This window comes from Pituophis catenifer, unplaced genomic scaffold (genome assembly GCF_029215685.1).
Source record: "Pituophis catenifer annectens isolate HBS135680 unplaced genomic scaffold, rPitCat1.0.hap2 SCAF_6, whole genome shotgun sequence".
In the NCBI taxonomy this organism is placed as follows: Eukaryota; Metazoa; Chordata; class Lepidosauria; order Squamata; family Colubridae; genus Pituophis; species Pituophis catenifer.
In genome coordinates this window covers 95,761,254-95,779,303 of record NW_027256886.1, presented here as the reverse complement: position 1 = coordinate 95,779,303, position 18,050 = coordinate 95,761,254, and the positions used below count along the sequence as shown (strand labels likewise).

The 18,050-nt window shown below is 37.6% G+C and overlaps 1 protein-coding gene across 4 annotated transcripts in view; it reads left to right on the top strand.

Annotated features, from left to right (window-relative positions):
- Positions 1-601: 601 nt before the first annotated feature.
- The window catches only part of ZSWIM8 (zinc finger SWIM-type containing 8), a 75,517-nt gene continuing 58,068 nt past the window's right edge, over positions 602-18,050 (top strand). For all 4 annotated transcript variants that reach the window (XM_070946509.1, XM_070946507.1, XM_070946506.1 and 1 more), the window contains exons 1-4: positions 602-1,636; positions 10,304-10,457; positions 12,282-12,376; positions 14,180-14,352. In XM_070946509.1, coding sequence (XP_070802610.1) covers positions 1,459-1,636; positions 10,304-10,457; positions 12,282-12,376; positions 14,180-14,352 — 600 coding nt within the window. In that variant the 5' untranslated portion in view covers positions 602-1,458. The remainder of the gene's footprint in view (positions 1,637-10,303; positions 10,458-12,281; positions 12,377-14,179; positions 14,353-18,050) is intronic.

Genomic DNA, 18,050 nt, shown 5'->3' with positions numbered 1-18,050 from the left:
AGATAACTGGCTCATTCCTCTTGGTCACCTTGAGGGACAGCATTGTTTAAAAAGCTTTAAAAATTCCTCAGGAAAAGTTACAAAAAGCATCCATTGCTTTTACTACTTTGGCAAAAGGGAAGGACAGACACAGCAGCAGCCTAAGAAAAGCAAAGTAATTTCTCTCCTTCAATTTGTTTGTTACTCTCAGCAACAAACTCAGAAGTAGCCGCTTCAGTCGGGCCTGAAAACAAATCTTAACGGCATCTCTAAATCAGGGGTTTTCAACCTCGGCAACTTTAAGCCTGGCGGACTTCAACTCCCAGAATTCCACAGCCAGCTTTGCTTTTCTGGCTGGGGAATTCTGGGAGTTGAAGTCCGTCAGGCTTAAAGTTGCCGAGGTTGAAGACCCCTGCTCTAAATTTCTCTTTTCGGTGTACTTCTAGGTTCTCTTCTGACGGAAGCCGGAAGCTGCGCGCCGGAAGCGAGCGTCAGCTGGAGGGGCGGGTTAAGTGGAGCGGGAGGGAGGGAGGGGGAGAGGCGCTCGCTCCAGCGCGGGGGGGCCATTTTAGTGCTTGCGCGGCGGCGGCGGCGGCGGCAGCATCGGCAGCCAAGCGGAGGTCGCGGAGCTTCAAGCCGAGCCCTTTCCGGGGAGGCGGCAGGAACGGTGCCGCCCCTTCCCCGTTTTCCTCCTCTGCGCCGGGGAGCGGCTGGCCCTGGGTAGCCCTGAGGGTCGCTCCTTCGCCTTAGCAGCGAAGCCGCTTTTGCCCGGTCCTCCGCAGAGAGTCGCGTCTCACCTGGAGCCCCCCCTTTCCCTTCCCTTCCCCGGTTTCCCTCGCTTCTTCCACCGCGCGGCCTGGCTGTGCGGCCGCTGCCCCCTCTTCCCTCCCTCCGGTGCGTGTGCACGCGTGTCAGTGTGAATGCGTGACGCTTCCTCCGCTGGGCTCTTTCCTTCCTTTGGGAGGGCCGAAGCTGTCGCTGCCGCCGGAGACTTGGCGCCAAGTTCCCCAGAGAGTTTTCCTGGGAAGAGGCGGAGAGGCGGGTCCGGGCGGCCGGGAACCGAACTGGAGTGAACTCCCCGGGGCTCTTGGCGTGTCTTGGGGCGGCGGAGGAGGAGGAGGAGGAGTGCCGGGCGCGGAATGGGCCTCTAGGCTTTCTGGGCGAACAATGGCCTTCCAGAGGGGCGCCGGGAACTCCCCGCGCCTGGCTGCTTTTCCCGGGGCTCCCAAGTCAGGCGCGCCTCTCCGCTCAGGCGGTCTGGGCTCGTGGTAGGGCTCGGCATCCCGCGAGTTGAGGGGCGGCCGGGGCTTTTCTCCCGCCAGGCACCAGGCGCCCGCCGGGCTTTCCGTGCGGCTTCTGCCTGTTGGAGGCGGGGAAGCAGCGACCATACAGGTTGTCCTGGAGCCGCTTGGCTGCGTCTCCCGGGGAAGCCGCGTGGCCCGTCCTCTTTTTTTCCCTCCGCCTGCTTTCTTGGATGTGATGGAACTCATGTTCGCCGAGTGGGAAGACGGGGAAAGGTTTTCCTTCGAGGACTCGGACCGCTTTGAGGAAGACTCGCTTTGCTCCTTCATCTCTGAGGCGGAGAGCCTGTGCCAGAACTGGAGAGGATGGCGGAAACAGTCAGCCGGACCCAACTCCCCCACGGTCAAAATGAAAGGTGAGGAGGACGCTTAGCGCGGGCTGGGCTGGGCTGGGCTGACCGGAGCGGGGATGGGGCGCACAAAGCTCCTGGCTAACCCACCTAACCCCTTAGGACAGGGGTCTCCAACCTTGGCAACTTTAAGCCTGGCGGACTTCAACTCCCAGAATTTGCTTTTTCAACTCCCAGCTTTGCTGGCTGGGGAATTCTGGGAGTTGAAGTCCGCCAGGCTTAAAGTTGCCAAGGTTGGAGACCCCTGCCTTAGGACGATGGTCAGAAGGGGGGAAAATAAGTTTCTCTAAGTCAAATCGAAGTTGAGGAAGGTGACTGCATAGCAAGAAATGGGCTACACAAGTGTGCATAGATTTCTACTTACAGAGGCAGTTAACTAGAACCAGATAAACCATGAGGAGCTCAGGTGCTCCTAAATTACTCCTCGGCTTTCATCCTCTTTTGCCATGCAGACTGGGTTGCTGGGGTTTGTAGCATTTTGCTGCCTGGACTAGCATATTTACCCATCAAAAGTCTTCCTTTAAAGAAAGTTTTGGATCCCTTGGTTTGGCTTAGTTGTCTTCAGGGGTTTAATTAGTATTATATTGCCTGGTTCAAATTATTACAGAGAGGGAACACAAACATGATATAATGCATCACAAGTGAAGTAGTTGAACCATTTATCAGTACTTAAAGGTGAAAAAAAATGTCCTTGGGATGTTGCAATTTAAGAGCACCACATGATTGACTCAGTGTAGCATCTGTTCATCTTAACTGCAATTTACCAAACATTTTATCTGGGTTCAGAAACTGAGCAGGGTTGGTCCTCCATGGAATACTATTGTTATAGTATTGGAAAGTTGAAGAAACATCCTGGGTTGAAGGAAGTAACAAACTATTTTTGTATTGTTGCTGAGAAAAATACATGGATGTGTTTTTGACATCAGCTGGGATTAGCCTTGGCTTTATTTTATAGCCAGCTGTTCTTGCTTCTGTTGAAATTATATGAATAACCTGTAGGTGCTCTAAACATAAGTGTAATATCAATAGTAGAAGCACTATTGATGGAAGAAAAGTGCATCTGTACACTATAAGAATTTGTATGCCGTTTGATCTGTGAAGCATTTCTTTTGGAAAACAGAGTTTGGGAAAACATTCACATTACTTTTGTATTCAGGTTTATTTATTTTAAGCTATTTTAGATTAGTAAACATGCAATCTCATGCAATGTAGTCATAACCTGCCTTTGCTCCCTGATATGCACAATATGCACAATAATTTTGTGCCTTCAAGTCAGTCTTGACTCCTGGCAACTGCCTGAACAAGTTCCTGCAGTTTTCTTGGCCACATACTCCAAGGTTTTGCATGTCCTCCTAGGGCTGAGAGAGACGAGTTGGCCCAAAATCACCCACAGAGCTTCATATCTAAACTAAGATTGGAACTACAGCCTCCCTGTTTTTAGTTTGGTGCCTTTAATCATTGCACCAAAGCAGTGGTAGAAATATAAGGAAATACTTTTGTAGTGTTACAAGTATGTTTATGTGTGTATTTGTATGTATATATACAAACACAGGTAGATAACTTCTATAAATATTTTATTAGTGGCATGTGAAACTGACACTAATATTTTTGAATCTTATGATCAATACCGATAGCTGAGTAAGATGAAAGATCAGCTGTATGAGATTTATAACTATGATTTAATCCTTAAATCATGTAAGACTGTATCCTCTTAAAGCTACTCAGCAGCAGATGCTATTACTCTTAAAAGCATTAAAGAAGATTGTGAATATGTCCAATCAGATTATTAAACATGCATTTTTTGCAGGGGGTGCCAATATGAAATGTATTGAAGCCAGAAGAATTAAGATTGTCTTTAAATAAAATATTCCATTGTAGTTTAATAATCCATTCCACTTCACATACTTATTTTTTCTCTGAGGGAAATAGCTTAATTGCATGATTTGAACATGTGTTGGAATGAAAAACACAAAAACAAAATACAGGATAAAAGTCAGTTTTGAGAAAAGCCAGGATAGCACCAGTGTTCTTCAAGAGGGTACAGCTAAATTGCAATATTTAATGAGAGGAGAAAATTAAAAAGTAATCCTACTGTTTTCAGTTGACCCAGAGCACCCTAGTATTGGAAATCCCTCCCACTTCAATATATAAATGCTTGCCTAATTTTTTAAAACTATTAATTTTTATTTCCTAAGTTATATTTAATGTTTTAACATTAGGTTTGTTTTTAAATAACAGGCTTTTTATTATAAAAATGTAGAAGTGCGTTAAAGTAACTTTCTTCAAAAATTTAAAGGATAAAGCTTAATTTGTGTTCTAAATGTATTTTTTATCAGGTTCTGATTATTCTTTTGAGTACAGATATTTGGTGTGAAAAAAATACATCAAATGCTGAGTTTTCCAATTATTTGTTTCAAAGTATTTTTATACTATCCTAAAATGCCAGTGTTTGTACATATAATATAAACATTTTAAGAATGTTTAAGAGAAAAAAAACAAAATAAGATTTAGAGTATTGTGAGCTGAGCTGTAAAGGGAAAGCAACGTGACTGAACACATCTGTGAAAACAAACAAAATCTGAAATTCTGGAATTCATCACAGATCCTGCAGAATATTGTGCATTTTTAAACTCCCTTGCGAAGTAAGAGTAAAAACAAGATTCAATAAAATTGTCAATATGATGTTTATACTGGCATTGATTGCATACTAAAAATAAATTTAACAGAAACTAAGAATTTATCCAAAGCTGTCAGGTAGAAATTCACATTTTTTTCTTTTGAAGTTCTTACAGTGGGTTTTCTTTTGGTTTTTTCCCCTGAGGACTAAAATAGTAATTTTGTTAACTTGACAGCAATTTGTGCTAGGCAGAAATTAACAATTTAATGTATGACTTGACAGTGGTCTTCTCTGTGTCTGTAAACAGGGAGCATAAGTACCATTATAAGTAGAATATTAATTGAAGGCTTGAGATATCATAGTAAGAAGTGGCACATGGGAAATGTTGGGAATGATTTTTTTAAAATAACAGACTTAGCTAACGTTAAACTATATTAAACCTTTTTTATTATGATTTTCTATATCCAGATATAACATATAAAATTAATAAATGGCTTTGGCTAATGAAATCAATTGTTTGATTTTAAATCAAGTTGTTATTGGCATATAGAATCATGAATTTGTGTTTGGATATAAATAGTAGTAGGAGCAAAGAAGTTTTGTATGCCAGTATTACTCTATTATTTTATCTGCCTCAAATTTGTTGTGTTATTTTACTCTGGCCACCCTCCAAAAGAAAGCACAATTAAATTGCTCCAATGATAAAATTTGCTGTCAGTGGAACTTTGCCTATATTATTTCTATGATCTTTTTCATTGTAGTATAAGAGTCAACCAGTGCTTAGCTTTGCACCAAATAATAAAGCTCTTTGTATGTTAAGAGGACTGAAGTAGTTGAAAGCCTTATTAGGAATGCATATTTATAGTATATCTTAAGTCTAAAATACTCACTTGAGAATCACAGCAAAAATAGCAATATTGTAGAGAAATATTTATCTTCCAAAAATAATTTTCAAACATTTATATGGGGAAGGGCAAGATAAGTGATATATACATGGAATAAATGCATAAATAAAAATACATATTGCTGCCTTAATGACAAGGTGGTGAAATTAAGCTACCATTGCTACCATTGGTGGTAGCAATGGTAGCTTAATTTCCCACAAACTATTTGGGTTAAATGCCTAATGACTGTAATGTCTGACACAATTTAACTGCTTTTTGACATGATCCTAAGAGTGAAAGTCCCAGAAGTGCCTTTCAAAAACCAACTAAACTTTCTTTGTTTTTTCCTTGAAGTCTTTGCTTCTAATCCAAGAAGTTTCTTCAGCTTCTTGGATGAGAAGTGAAGGATCTTCAAACAAAAAAAGGAAGGAAGTCCAGTTGCCTTTTGAAAAGCACTTTTGGGACAACCATGACCTGGATGGAGATTCTCAGTCATCCAGGCCATGATTGTCCCAAAAGTGCTTTTCAGCTGAAAAGTTCATCAAGAAGCTTTCAGTTTGCTGGGTGCTATTGGCACATAACACTTTCAGATCAATTGCCAGTTAATGAAATCTGTATTATTGATACACCATGACACTTAAAATGTGTTCCTTTTTCTAAGCAAGTATCCCCACTATAATTTCAGAAAGGTTAAAAGCAGAAATATCACTTAGAAATAATGCTAGAAATAACAGAGCAGCTAAAGTTGCTACCATATATTACAAATTTATTTCAAGCATTGTGCTGAACTGCTTTCTTTGAATTCAGCCATAGCGCCCCAGAAATACAAGCTTGACATGTTAGAAAAACAGAAGAGTATTTTGGGACTGAGTGAAAGGGTATTTGAATATTTCAATAAATCTTATTTTGCTTTCAGATAAAAGCATTCATATGGGGTATTACATCTTTTGTTGATAGAAATTTGCTCTACTGAGTTGATGGATTTTGATGGCTAACATCAGATGGAGCAATATGAGGAAGCACTTGCTGAGTAAAGTTTTGATATTAATATTGTCTACCACTTAACATTTATTGATATGGAAATTTTTTCCCCACAGGTTTTAAAACTCTGAAAAAAGCATTGGTGCATAGAATTGCGCTCATTTTGAAAGCAGATGATAGCTTTGCCAATTCTTATTGCACATTGTTAAAAATTCTTCTTTACCCCACAAAAAAAAGAAGAGCTTGCAAGTAATGAAATGGGAGGATAATGATGAGGATAAGGCTAATAGTTCAAAGATGAAAAAAAGCACTGATAGCTATTGCTGAGAGTTTTAGAGCCAAACAGTTTTAGAAAGAAGTGCAAGAATAATGAATTGCTGTTTGCAAAGGCATCACTAAGGCTTGTGAAACCTTGCAAAATAACCCATCTTGTTTCCTTTCAGGGTAAGCAACATTACGCAGTGTGCAAAAAACAAGAAAGAAATAAGATGAAGATACAAATAAGGGACAAAGGAAGTTAAACTAAAATTAGTTTATTCCACGTGCTGTATCTCCATACCCTTCTATGTAGCCATTTTTCTTCTATGTCAACACTGCTTCATACATTACTTTTTTCTTTAAACTTCTCTTTTTGAGAATTTCAAGAGTTTTGCTCAAATACAAATTTGTCTTCTCTACACCACTTCATTATTTCATGTATTTTACAGTGTGATTCTCATTTGTTTTCCCTGTCTGACCCACCTCAAACATTTCACCCTCTTTTTTCCCCAATCTACATTCATTCATTACCCAGTCATTCTAGTAGGGAAATTCAAAACTGAGAAGAAACAGACTTACTTATATGAACAATACATAATTAGAAAATTTATCAAAGTGATATATTACATTTATATAATTTTATTGATTATTCTATTTATGCTCTTATAATGTTTTCATGGTCCCTCCAACGAATATAATGGGCAATGGGTTCATTGCAAGGCAGTAATGGCCTACCCAATCAAAACATTTTCTTGGATGGCATATTCCCTATCTATCCAAGATCCTTTATTTTTAATATCTGCTTTGCATATAGATAGGGAGACAGGCCAAAAATGGAAGTCTGGAATCCAAAAATTGAGAAGGCTGGAAAGACTAAAGAAATGTGTTCAGAATTGACAAATGGCATAGGTATATACTGTATATTCTTTTTTTTAATGAAAATTTTTATTAAACACATATTAAAACATTGGACACTGGCATTATCTTTGCCATACATACTAAAATAAAAGATAAATATCATATGTACCTTACTACTTATATACATTTGGTCTATTTACATATATAAAGACATCATTCTTCTATCTATATTACTTATACATTTGTCTTATCCACTTTCATCTAATTTCACTAATTACATACATAACCTTAGTTCTCCATTCTATGAATTCTACTCAGTTCATACTTTTCGTCCCTCTTTTCCGTTCCAACCATTGATAATTTTTTTTAAAAAATTTGATTTATATGCCGCCCTTCTCCGGAGACTCAGGGCGGCTTACAATGTGCTAAGCAATAGCACATTGCTTAGCAAATTTGTTCCATATTTCATAGTATTCTGACTCGCTTTTATTTTTCAATTCCAGCGTTAATCTATCCATTTCCGCGCATGTCAAAATTTTTTTAATCATTTCATCATCTTGGGGGATTTCCTTATTTTTCCAATTTTGGCCAAAGATCATTCTTACTGCTGTTATAATACTGTATGTATTATTAAGTAACTTACCCCTTTACTATATTTCCCATTTATAATTCTCAATAGGAATAGTTCTGGTTTATATTCTATTTCTTCTCCAGTTATTTCTGCCAGTTCCTTTTCTTTTTTTACATGACCACCAAATATGGTAGTACGTGCCTTATTCGTGGTTGCATTTCCAACATTTTGGTGATGGGTATATAAATTCTAAGACATAAGATGCCTTGGATCTTTCATACTAGATGTAGTATGAAAGTTATCATTGGGCTTGCATTGTTCCCTATAGTCTTACTTTACACATTCCTGATACAATAGTAATTTTCTTTTGACAAATCTGGTGTTCAGAGCTATATTAAGGTGTGGTAGTTGTGTTCCGACTTTCCTCACATCTTGGACAGGCTGTGCTTTTTTTTTTTTTCTTCTCTTCATAAATCCTCTGTGTTGTTCCTGAGGATTGCTTCAAACATCTCAGCGTATTCTGTTTTTTTCCGGGGTGGCTACTTCTGGTCATGTAATTACTGTAGGGGCTCTAAGTGGCTAGATTTATCCTCTGCTTTATATAGGGTACCTTGGTTTTCCATTTCATTTCTTTGCTTGGAGCCTGAATGTTCTATTGCAGCAAGCTCCTATTTCTCTTTCCACTGAAAATGTAGTTTCGTAGGAGCTGTTTTTGTTTGGCTCTTGGCAAACAGCATTTTCGTGTGTGGTTCCTTGATAAGTGAGGCATGTACAGCAGAGATTGTGGCTACAGTATATCTCCAAACCACTGCTGTGTGTCCTGATTAGTTCATAGTTATCCATGTTGTCCAAATCATTTTGTAGGCCACTGATAACAGGAAAGCAATTAAATGTGATTTGAAAAACCGCATATACTGACTTCCCCCTTCTTTTAGACATGGTAGATCTTTTCAAAATTGTCCAGGATTGACTGCTCATCCTTCCTGTAGTGTGACAACTTGTTCCTTTCCACAGGAGCTGCTGAGATTGTTGGTTTTTTAAAAACACATTAGATAAACACAACTGTCCTACAGGTCCAACTAACTAGCCCGTTGAACCTGAAAGCTAAAAATAAAATTTGCTATGTATTCCAGTGTGTTTATTATCTCTGCTAAAAAAAAAGTCTGCCAACAATAAGGAAGAAATGATTTGGCTGACTTGTTTCACTTGTTCCCATTTATGTCCCTTGAAGCAGCACAGCTTCATCTGTTTCAAAACTCCTCCTCTACAAGTTCATTGAATATCCTGTTCCTACCTTCTACCCTGGTGTACCTACTTGAGAAGTACTACTACCACTGCCAGTCTTTTAGGGGGTTACATCACCTGTCATTCTCCTAATCTGGGTCTGAAATGGTAGAATTCCTATGTATATTTCCTTTTCAGGGAATAAAATGCAAAACTGGAAGAGAAGATGAAATCATTTCTATAATGCATGTTCCTAAGGTTGTAGCATAAAGATGTATGTCTAGATTTTAAGGAGATAAATTGGTTTTGCAAAAAATAAAACTAAATACTGGAATTTGATTTGCAAAAATGCATTGGTTTTCTCAGTAAACCATAAGATTATGCTGATCCCTGGCTTTCAAGTAATACATCAGCTCTAAAGAAATTAATAAAGTCAATTGGAAGGCTAAAATTATACAGAATGTTCTATATGTACAGAAAAGAAAAAATTAGATAGGATAAGACTTCTAGTACACCCAAAGACTAAGTAAATTAAAATTTAGCACAGCATCTGATTAAATTTGTTATCTGTACTTAGAAATAATATTTAGATTTTTCAAAATATTTTTCTCTTTAGGAGAGAGCCTTGCATCTGCTCTCTAACTAGATTGATTTTAGCTTTTTTTATGTTACAGCAACAGAATATTATCTGAATCTTTTGAAAGAAGACAAGCATTAAATACTTATATAAAATGGCTATTTCTCAGCATTCAAGACTGATTAGTAAATGCTAACTGAAAAAGGAAAAATTAATACTACATTTGGTAATTAGTTTCACAGTTGGAGAGTAATTGACAGTATGATTGATTAATGTAAAAGCATATTCTAATTTTTATTTTTTCCTTAGTATGTCTTGTGTAGCTTGCATGATTTATCTTTAATTTAGTAGGAGGTTGAGTAAACAGACTTAAACATTTTGTGTCTCTGTGTAAGACAATTTGTTGTTTTTATGCCCCATAGAATGATGTTCAAAATCACAGTGATTTTATGACATTATACTATTATAGTATTGGTTTTTAGCAAGTGGTTTATTGAATACAAAAGGGACTATTCAATACTTTCTCTTGACATCTTAATCTTTATGAACACTAGAGCTGCTTCTTATAGTTTCTTGGAAAATAGTAAAAAGTTATTTTACACTTAGAAAAGCCAGGAAGTTTTTTTCTTTCTTTCTCTTTAGTTCTTAATGATAAAATTCTGCAGAATTCAGATAATTTGCCCGATATTCTTCATTCCTTTAGATGGGTCCGTGATCCCCTTGGTGGAACTGTCAGCAAAGCAGGTGGCATTTCACATTCCATTTGAAGTAGTGGAAAAAGTCTACCCACCTGTGCCGGAGCAACTGCAGCTTCGCATTGCCTTTTGGAGCTTTCCAGAGAATGAAGAAGACATCAGGTAACATCCCTTATTATTTTCTTTAAAATGGACTTCTTGCAAAAAAGGAGCAAGCTTTTTGGTTTTTCCAAACTCACGTTTAGTGTGGAAATTGGATAATTAATTAAATAAATTGAGCATAATGAAAAATCTGAAATTTGAATTTAATAAGCTGAAATACAGGAAATTTTACATCTGTGAGATGAAAAGCTTTTGATACACAACTTTTGTGGTGAACAGTTATGCTGTAAGCTGTCCAAAGTTGTTTGAAATGAGACGGGCGGCCAATTTAATAAATAAACAGTGTAAATCTATCTTTTTAAAGGACATACTATTTAATCAGGATTTAGACTTATGTGACTATTTTAATCTCTGTATTGATGCAAAGGGCCTAATTTGTATGACCAGAAAACTGCTAAATCCAATGATTATTATTATTATTTTTTTTAAAAAATTACAATTCTATAGCCTGTCCAGTTCAAGGTCTGGTTGATTTGTATAATGATCCATGTAGACAAATAGTTAAATCAGCCCAGCTTTCCAGACCCTCCTGGGTCTTCCTTACACTGGCAGCCCGACATTTTAAAGTAGGTGGGGGAGATCTAATGTCATTTCTCTCCTTTGTTATAGTCTGTGTTGGTCCCCCATTTTGGGGGACTATCGCTATACTCTGCAAACTCCAGGAACTGTGAATTTGAGCTGTATGAGTTGGGTCTCTTATAGCTAAATTTCTTCTACGTTTGTTTCTCCAGCTGCCAAAGCTTTTCTTTATTCCCTCACTCCTAGTGGAGGAGTTTTCAACAATATCATATAGTGTATACATGCACACACGTATATAGCAGTGGTGGGATTCAGCTGGTTCTGTCCAAATCGTGCGAACCGGTAGTGGTGACTGCGGGAGGCTCTGCCCACCCACCCGGATGTAATGTGTGACTACGCATGCACAGAAGGCTGTGCACATGCGCAGAGGTGGTGTGTGTGAGTGAAGTGAGTGTGTGCACGAGTGCATTCATATTTGCGAACCGGTAGGGAAGGTAAGTGAATCCCACCTCTGGTACATAGCTCCTGGTTGCTGATTCTTTTCTCCCATAGCACCTTTATTATCCCTTTTCCCACTCTTACTCTTTTACCTCTTAACTTTTTTTCCCCATCTCTTGAAGATATCTTCTGTCTTTTGATATTCTCAAATCAATTCTACCATTGCTCTCTGCTCTTGAGGTCAGCAAGCAAATTCTCCATTTGAAACAGCTGCCTTTTTAAAGAGAAAAGCTCCCTTTTCTTTTCTTATGCTATTAGGGGAAAGGAAGCAGGAAGGGTTTTGAACTCCACAGCTATTCTCTCACAATACATTAGGTACATGGAACTTTTTTGGGGAGAAGTCTAGGATATAAATGTCTTTAACTGCATATTAACACGTCTGCTTTTCATACCTAGTTAATAACCAACCCATAATATATCCATTCTCTTGTAAAATGAATAGATCTGTATAACTTTGACCTAAACTCCATAGCTTTCAATCTACCATTCTGTGTTTTAATTTTAAAAAATTAGACCACATGTAACAGTCTTGAGTTGTATATGCTTTTCTATTTTGTCTATAAAAGAAACCGTTTTGTAGCTTTAATAGCTGTATAGAAGAGGCAATTTGACATTGCAAATTGTGACCTGCAATTAAGAATCTGTACATGATGAAATTACCTCTACAGTTAATGTAGCCTTTTTTCACTATGACATAATCTACTCTTTGAAATCTATCCATAATTTCTTCATTGTCTGGAATGGAATGCACTGTTGTCAGTCTCCATTGAAGATCATTCTAATAATAGAATGATTTATTTCTTTTAGGCTATATTCATGCTTGGCAAATGGCAGTGCAGATGAGTTCCAACGAGGCGAGCAACTCTTCCGAATGAGGGCTGTTAAAGACCCATTGCAGATAGGTATGATGTTTGTATCTTACAAACTGGAATTGGGACCTCAGAGATCAAAGAGTCTAATTCCCTTGCTTAGTGCAGGGTCTGCTTTCCTTTCCTTTAACCCTAACCCTTACACTGCTGTTGAAAAATCTCATGTCAGATGCAAAAAATATCTGAGGCAGACTTTGATGAGTATTAAACTTATTACATACTATACATACATACTATATTTGAGTATGCTTTCTCAGCAAACATAAAGTTGCACTCTATCATGACAGCCTTAGAACTGGCTGGGGAGACATTTGTGAATTCTTCCTCTCAGATGTGTCTCAGAATGACAGAAAGGAAGGAATTATTTGGATCCTCTTTGAGGTGGACAAGTCTTAATCTATGTAATTGACTTAATTTTTTTTTTTGCTGACACTGTTAAATCAGTTTAAATATTTTTGCAATTATTCCAAATAGGGCTACCCCTAGGTCATTTTTTAACTTTATATTTCATCTCCATGTTCATTTTTCTAATTTTATTATGTGTCTTAAACAGTTTTTAATTTTCATTCTCGTTAAAGACCCTATTTAGAGCAGTCGCTTTGTAGCTCCAAAGCTTTGGATCAAGCTTTTGAAACCATTCCAAGTTTCCACTGAATTGTATTTTTAACAGTTGAAAAAACGGAAACGTTAGATACATGAAATAAATCATATTGACTATATTGAGTTAATTCCATGTAATTGTAGTAGGATATAATTTAAGTAAATCAGATTTAATTTTTGTCTTAGGCCTGACATTTTGGATTAAATTCCCCCATCATAGACTATACTTGCTCTGTTTAGAGCCCAGTAGTTTGAGGTATACAAGCAAGCCTCACAGAATGGTTGCTGATCTGCATAGACTGATACTGCTTTAATTATTACAGCAGTATACTATTATGTTTACTTTCTGTTTGTTAGTCTAGGTACTTTTAAATTGGAGAACCTGAAAAATTAGGACCCTTTACTACTGTATGAATGTAAAGCATTTTCAGCTTTTAAGAGATCTGTTTGGAAGCTTTAGTTACAGATGAAACATGTCTACTTCTTGAGAACATTAAACGTGTGTGTTTTAGACAAGGAACAGTGTGTTCTACCACAAAATGAGATAAAGTTTCATCCATGGATTTATTAGACAGTTTTGAATTAAGTATTCGTTTTTTTTATCCTTAAAAACTGAATAGAGCTACTGAGAGAATATTGTGGCCTGCATTTAATAGTAAATTTTGGCTTAGTACCACATGAATAGATGTAATAACCCTGAAAAAATATCCTCTGGCTCATAGGCACATGAATTCTGTCTTGTTACATTCAGGTAATGATAATGGGTTAAAACAATTTAATATTTTTAACAAGATTCAGATAAACTGGCTGAAGAGTTTATTTTCACCTGCAGTCTCTGGTTTATATGTAATGGAAAACTTGCATTAATTGAAAGTGAAATTAAACTGCAAAAGTATATTTTTGGGGCCATGAACATTAGCCCAAGATTGCATTATGTGCAAACATGGGTAACAAATGTGCATAGTACTTAAAACAGCTGATATAGTAGTTGTCAATAGGAATGATTTTAGTTTAAATTTAGATGAGGATCTTCTATCCAAATGCAAATTTTTACTATAAAACTATCCTTTGAAAATAGCTGAAATATATTATTTGAATTTTTCATTGAAACTAGGAAGATTGAGTATTGCAAAGAATGGCTTTTTGACTGAATAGTATTTCAATTATACATCTGAGTTACATTTTCCTCTGCTGCAATAACTTCCAGACCATAACTTTTATCCTGCTCTCCAACAGGTTTCCACCTGAGTGCCACAGTGGTACCTCCACAGATAGTGCCACCAAAAGGAGCCTACAACGTGGCAGTAATGTTTGACAGATGCAGGATTACCTCATGCAGCTGTACATGTGGAGCTGGGGCCAAATGGTGTGCCCACGTGGTAGCCCTTTGTCTCTTTCGGATACACAATGTAGGCTTTGAAATATGGCTGTTGTTTTATTGCACAGTAAAACATAAAAATCAAGTATTCAGTAATGAAAAGTTCTGCTGTTGATTTTAGTTTCTGTTTCATTAGTTGATTCAGACTTGAAGAAAGGTTTTTGTTTAATACTGTTTAGTATAGAATTTTGAGACACAGTTAAATTGGAACAGTCAATGCTGCATGTTAGGTGATTGCCCTGTTCCCCTCCCCCAGCCCTCCATGAGCCTCATGAGCTGATTATTATAAATGGGTTCTTAAAAAATTTGAGAAACTGTCTGTTAAAATTAAAGCAGTATTCTACCATTCTCCCAGTTTTTAATCTTTAATAATTTTTTCTCTGTGTGTAGCAATTTTAGATTCATGTACTGTAGAACTTGGCTTTAACATATAATATGTATTTTCTTCTGTAAATTTTACTGACTCATAACTTTGAGGTGACCCATTTGCTGTCCTATGGGAAGACTTATAATGAATAAAATAGAAATACAATTAAATTTTAAGAACTCTGACTTACAAAATATTACTGAATATTATTGAAATTTGTGTCTATAGAGCATTATAGAGATTTTCTAAAGGAATCAACATGTTTCATATGAATTTCCAGTGATCTTTAAATCAGTTGTTTAGGATAAATCAGAAATAATATTTTGGTATTAGTGACAGCCTAACTCCCTGAATATTTGTGGCTGAGCTAACAGTTTTTCAGATTTTGTTGTATTTACAATTATATTTTTGACAGTTCTCAAACTGAAGAGTCATCCTCATCTTTTGTGGTCAAATTATTTTTACAAGTTATGAAAAGCAGAATGTAAGCTAAATTGTAGTTGCTCTCATTTTTTTGTAGTATCAAGCATATTCACTTTCTGCAAAATTTAACTTTGAGGGTGCAGACTCTAGTATAATGATGCAATTCTGTTTAGATGGCTGTTTTTAAAAAGTGCTGATGGGGATATTTTCCCATTTTGTAAGATTTGGTGTACTATCTTTAACATATTTATAAAACTTCTGGGAGAGGCATGAGGCTACTCCATACTTTTGCTTTTATCAAATATACTGACTGTACTTAGACAAAATCAGAAAATAAACGAGTACCAGTGAGATGACATCCAGTACAGGTAAGGCAGAAATCATTTGTGCCTTATTATAATAAGGCAGAAATGATTTGTGCATAATAATAATAATAATAATAATAATAATAATAATAATAATAATAATAATAATAATAATAATAATAATAATAATAATTATTATTATTATTATTATTATTATTATTATTATTATTATTATTTAGCCAAGGATTGAGGTTTTGTTCATTCCTTAGGAAGCAGATCATAGTTTGGGGATACGTTTAGACTCATAATTGTTACTAGACATGAAGATACCATGTGTTTTCCCGAAAATAAGACCTGGTCTTATTTTCTTTTGGATCCCAAAATAAGCACCATGTCTTATTTTCGAGGGATGTCTTACCCACTTACCTTAGGACCACCACATCTAGGCTTCCCACATCCCGACACCTCTCGTGCCGCTGCCCGGCTTCTGTTGCTCCTTGCGGACAGGCGCCACGTGGCACATCGCACCGGTGGTGTGGCATGATGCGTGACTCGATGTGCCGGTGCCACCGCTCACGGCAGGAGACTGTGGCACATCGCACCGGTGCCACCGCTCACAGTAGGAGGCCACATGGCGCATCGTGCGAATGGCGACACTGGCATGACATGTGGCCTCCTGCAAGGGGCAGCATTGGCACGTGCCACGCGGCCTCCTGTGGTGAGCCGCAGCACCGGCACAATGTGCCATTTGGTGTCTGGCTGCAAGCGGCCACAGAAGAACTCAAGCACTGGTGCAACAGGTGTCGGGGTGTGGGAGGCCTGGCTGCAGGGGTCGTAAGGTAAGCAGGTACAGGGCATGTGGGGGCAGCTCCACGGAATGAGTGGGTCTTATTTTTGGGGTAGGGCTTATATTAGGTGCATACGGGAAAAAAACAAGCTAGGTCTTTTTTTCGGGATAGGTCTTATTTTTGGGGAAACACAGCTTCACTTGTGATGAGAACTTAATTGGACAGAGCAGCCTTATAATAATTATATTCTGATAGTCTCCCATTTATGTATTCACACAGTATAGTGGGGCTGTCGCCTAAAATGGTCTCTGACTTTCAGTTAACTAAGATTGTTAATGTGGAATGGTTGAAAGAATATTATATTATCCCTTTCACAAGCTTTCAGTCTGTTTCTGGCTTCATTCCTAAAGGGCAGGCAACCAGTTTCCTCCAAAAAATTTCAGCTACAACTTTCATATGATTCAGTTAGCAGATGTTAGGAGAAATATAAAAAGCATTTGAATGAGACCAACATACATGAAGGAATATTTCCTTCTGTTTGATTCTTCGCCTCTATTTCTGAAAGCTTCCTTCAGAAGACTGTATGAATTGAAGAGAGATAGGTGTCTTCTTACTGAGAACATTTAATGTGGAACACTATTATCACAAAAGTTGACTTTTGCCCTTGCATTATCCCAACTATGTTTAGCTCTCTTGTATCTAGTTAACTTGGATTACTTTGCGATATTTTACTCCTTTTGTTTTAAAGTAATTTTGCACTCTGTATTCTTCATTCATTCATCTGTTGATCAGAACACTTCATGTTGGATATAAATCTAATAAGATAAAAATACACCAATACAACAGCAATAGAAAATATTTTTGTGTCTGCAGGTAATAGGATAGGCAGGTATTTTTATTTACCTAGTAATAAACTTTGTAAATACTGTGCTAGGTATGATGTGACTGTATCTGGGTTGAAGCAGTGAGGAAACACTGACTGCATTCATTTGAATTTTTTTTGGTATAATTAGCTGCTTTAAAAACAGCTGTTGTGTAAAAGTAAATGAAAACTCATTTACTTTTTTTCTTCTTCCACTGGGAAGAAGAATTGGCCAAGATTCATTTTACAGATTGCAGTTTACATTTACAGTTTTGCAGAATCTTTTTTTGATGGTTTAAGAAGCTTAAGAGAATCACATGAAAATGTCAAAAAATGCTTATTGGATAGGCTGAATTTGCCTAATGACCAGTGGTGAAATGCTGCTGGATCTATCTGGCTCGTGCGAACTGGTGGTGGGAGGTTCCGCCCACCCGCCGGGGACGTAATGACATCCCGTTTTTGACCCTCTGCGCATACGCAGAAGGCTCTGCGCTTGCGCAGAAGAGGCACATACCAGTGTACCGAGCGCACATGTGTGCTCACATTCCCGAACCGGTAGCGAAGGTAAGTGCATTTCACCTTTGCTAATGACCATGTCTTTTGCTTAACAACTACAGTGATTCATAAATACAGTTGTAAAAATGAGTCAGGTCACATGGTGACCTACTTAATGACCTCCTGATTTATGACCAGAATTCTGGGCCCAGTTGTCATAAATTGAGGACTACCTATGCTGTTTCCAAGTAAATATGGATTGAGCATAAATGTACTCAAAGTGAATCATATCACTATATGTATTTTGGCTATAGCCAAAATCTTGCTCTGATTCATAGAGGCATCCTTACCAAAGCCTGATTTTAATAAACAACACTACATATGTTCCAAAAAGGCTTCTTATGCAGCTTTATCTGCCCTTGGGAGAATTATTTAACAAGAAACATGACATTCTGTTAAAGAAATAATCTTTATATTTTCCCTTCTTAT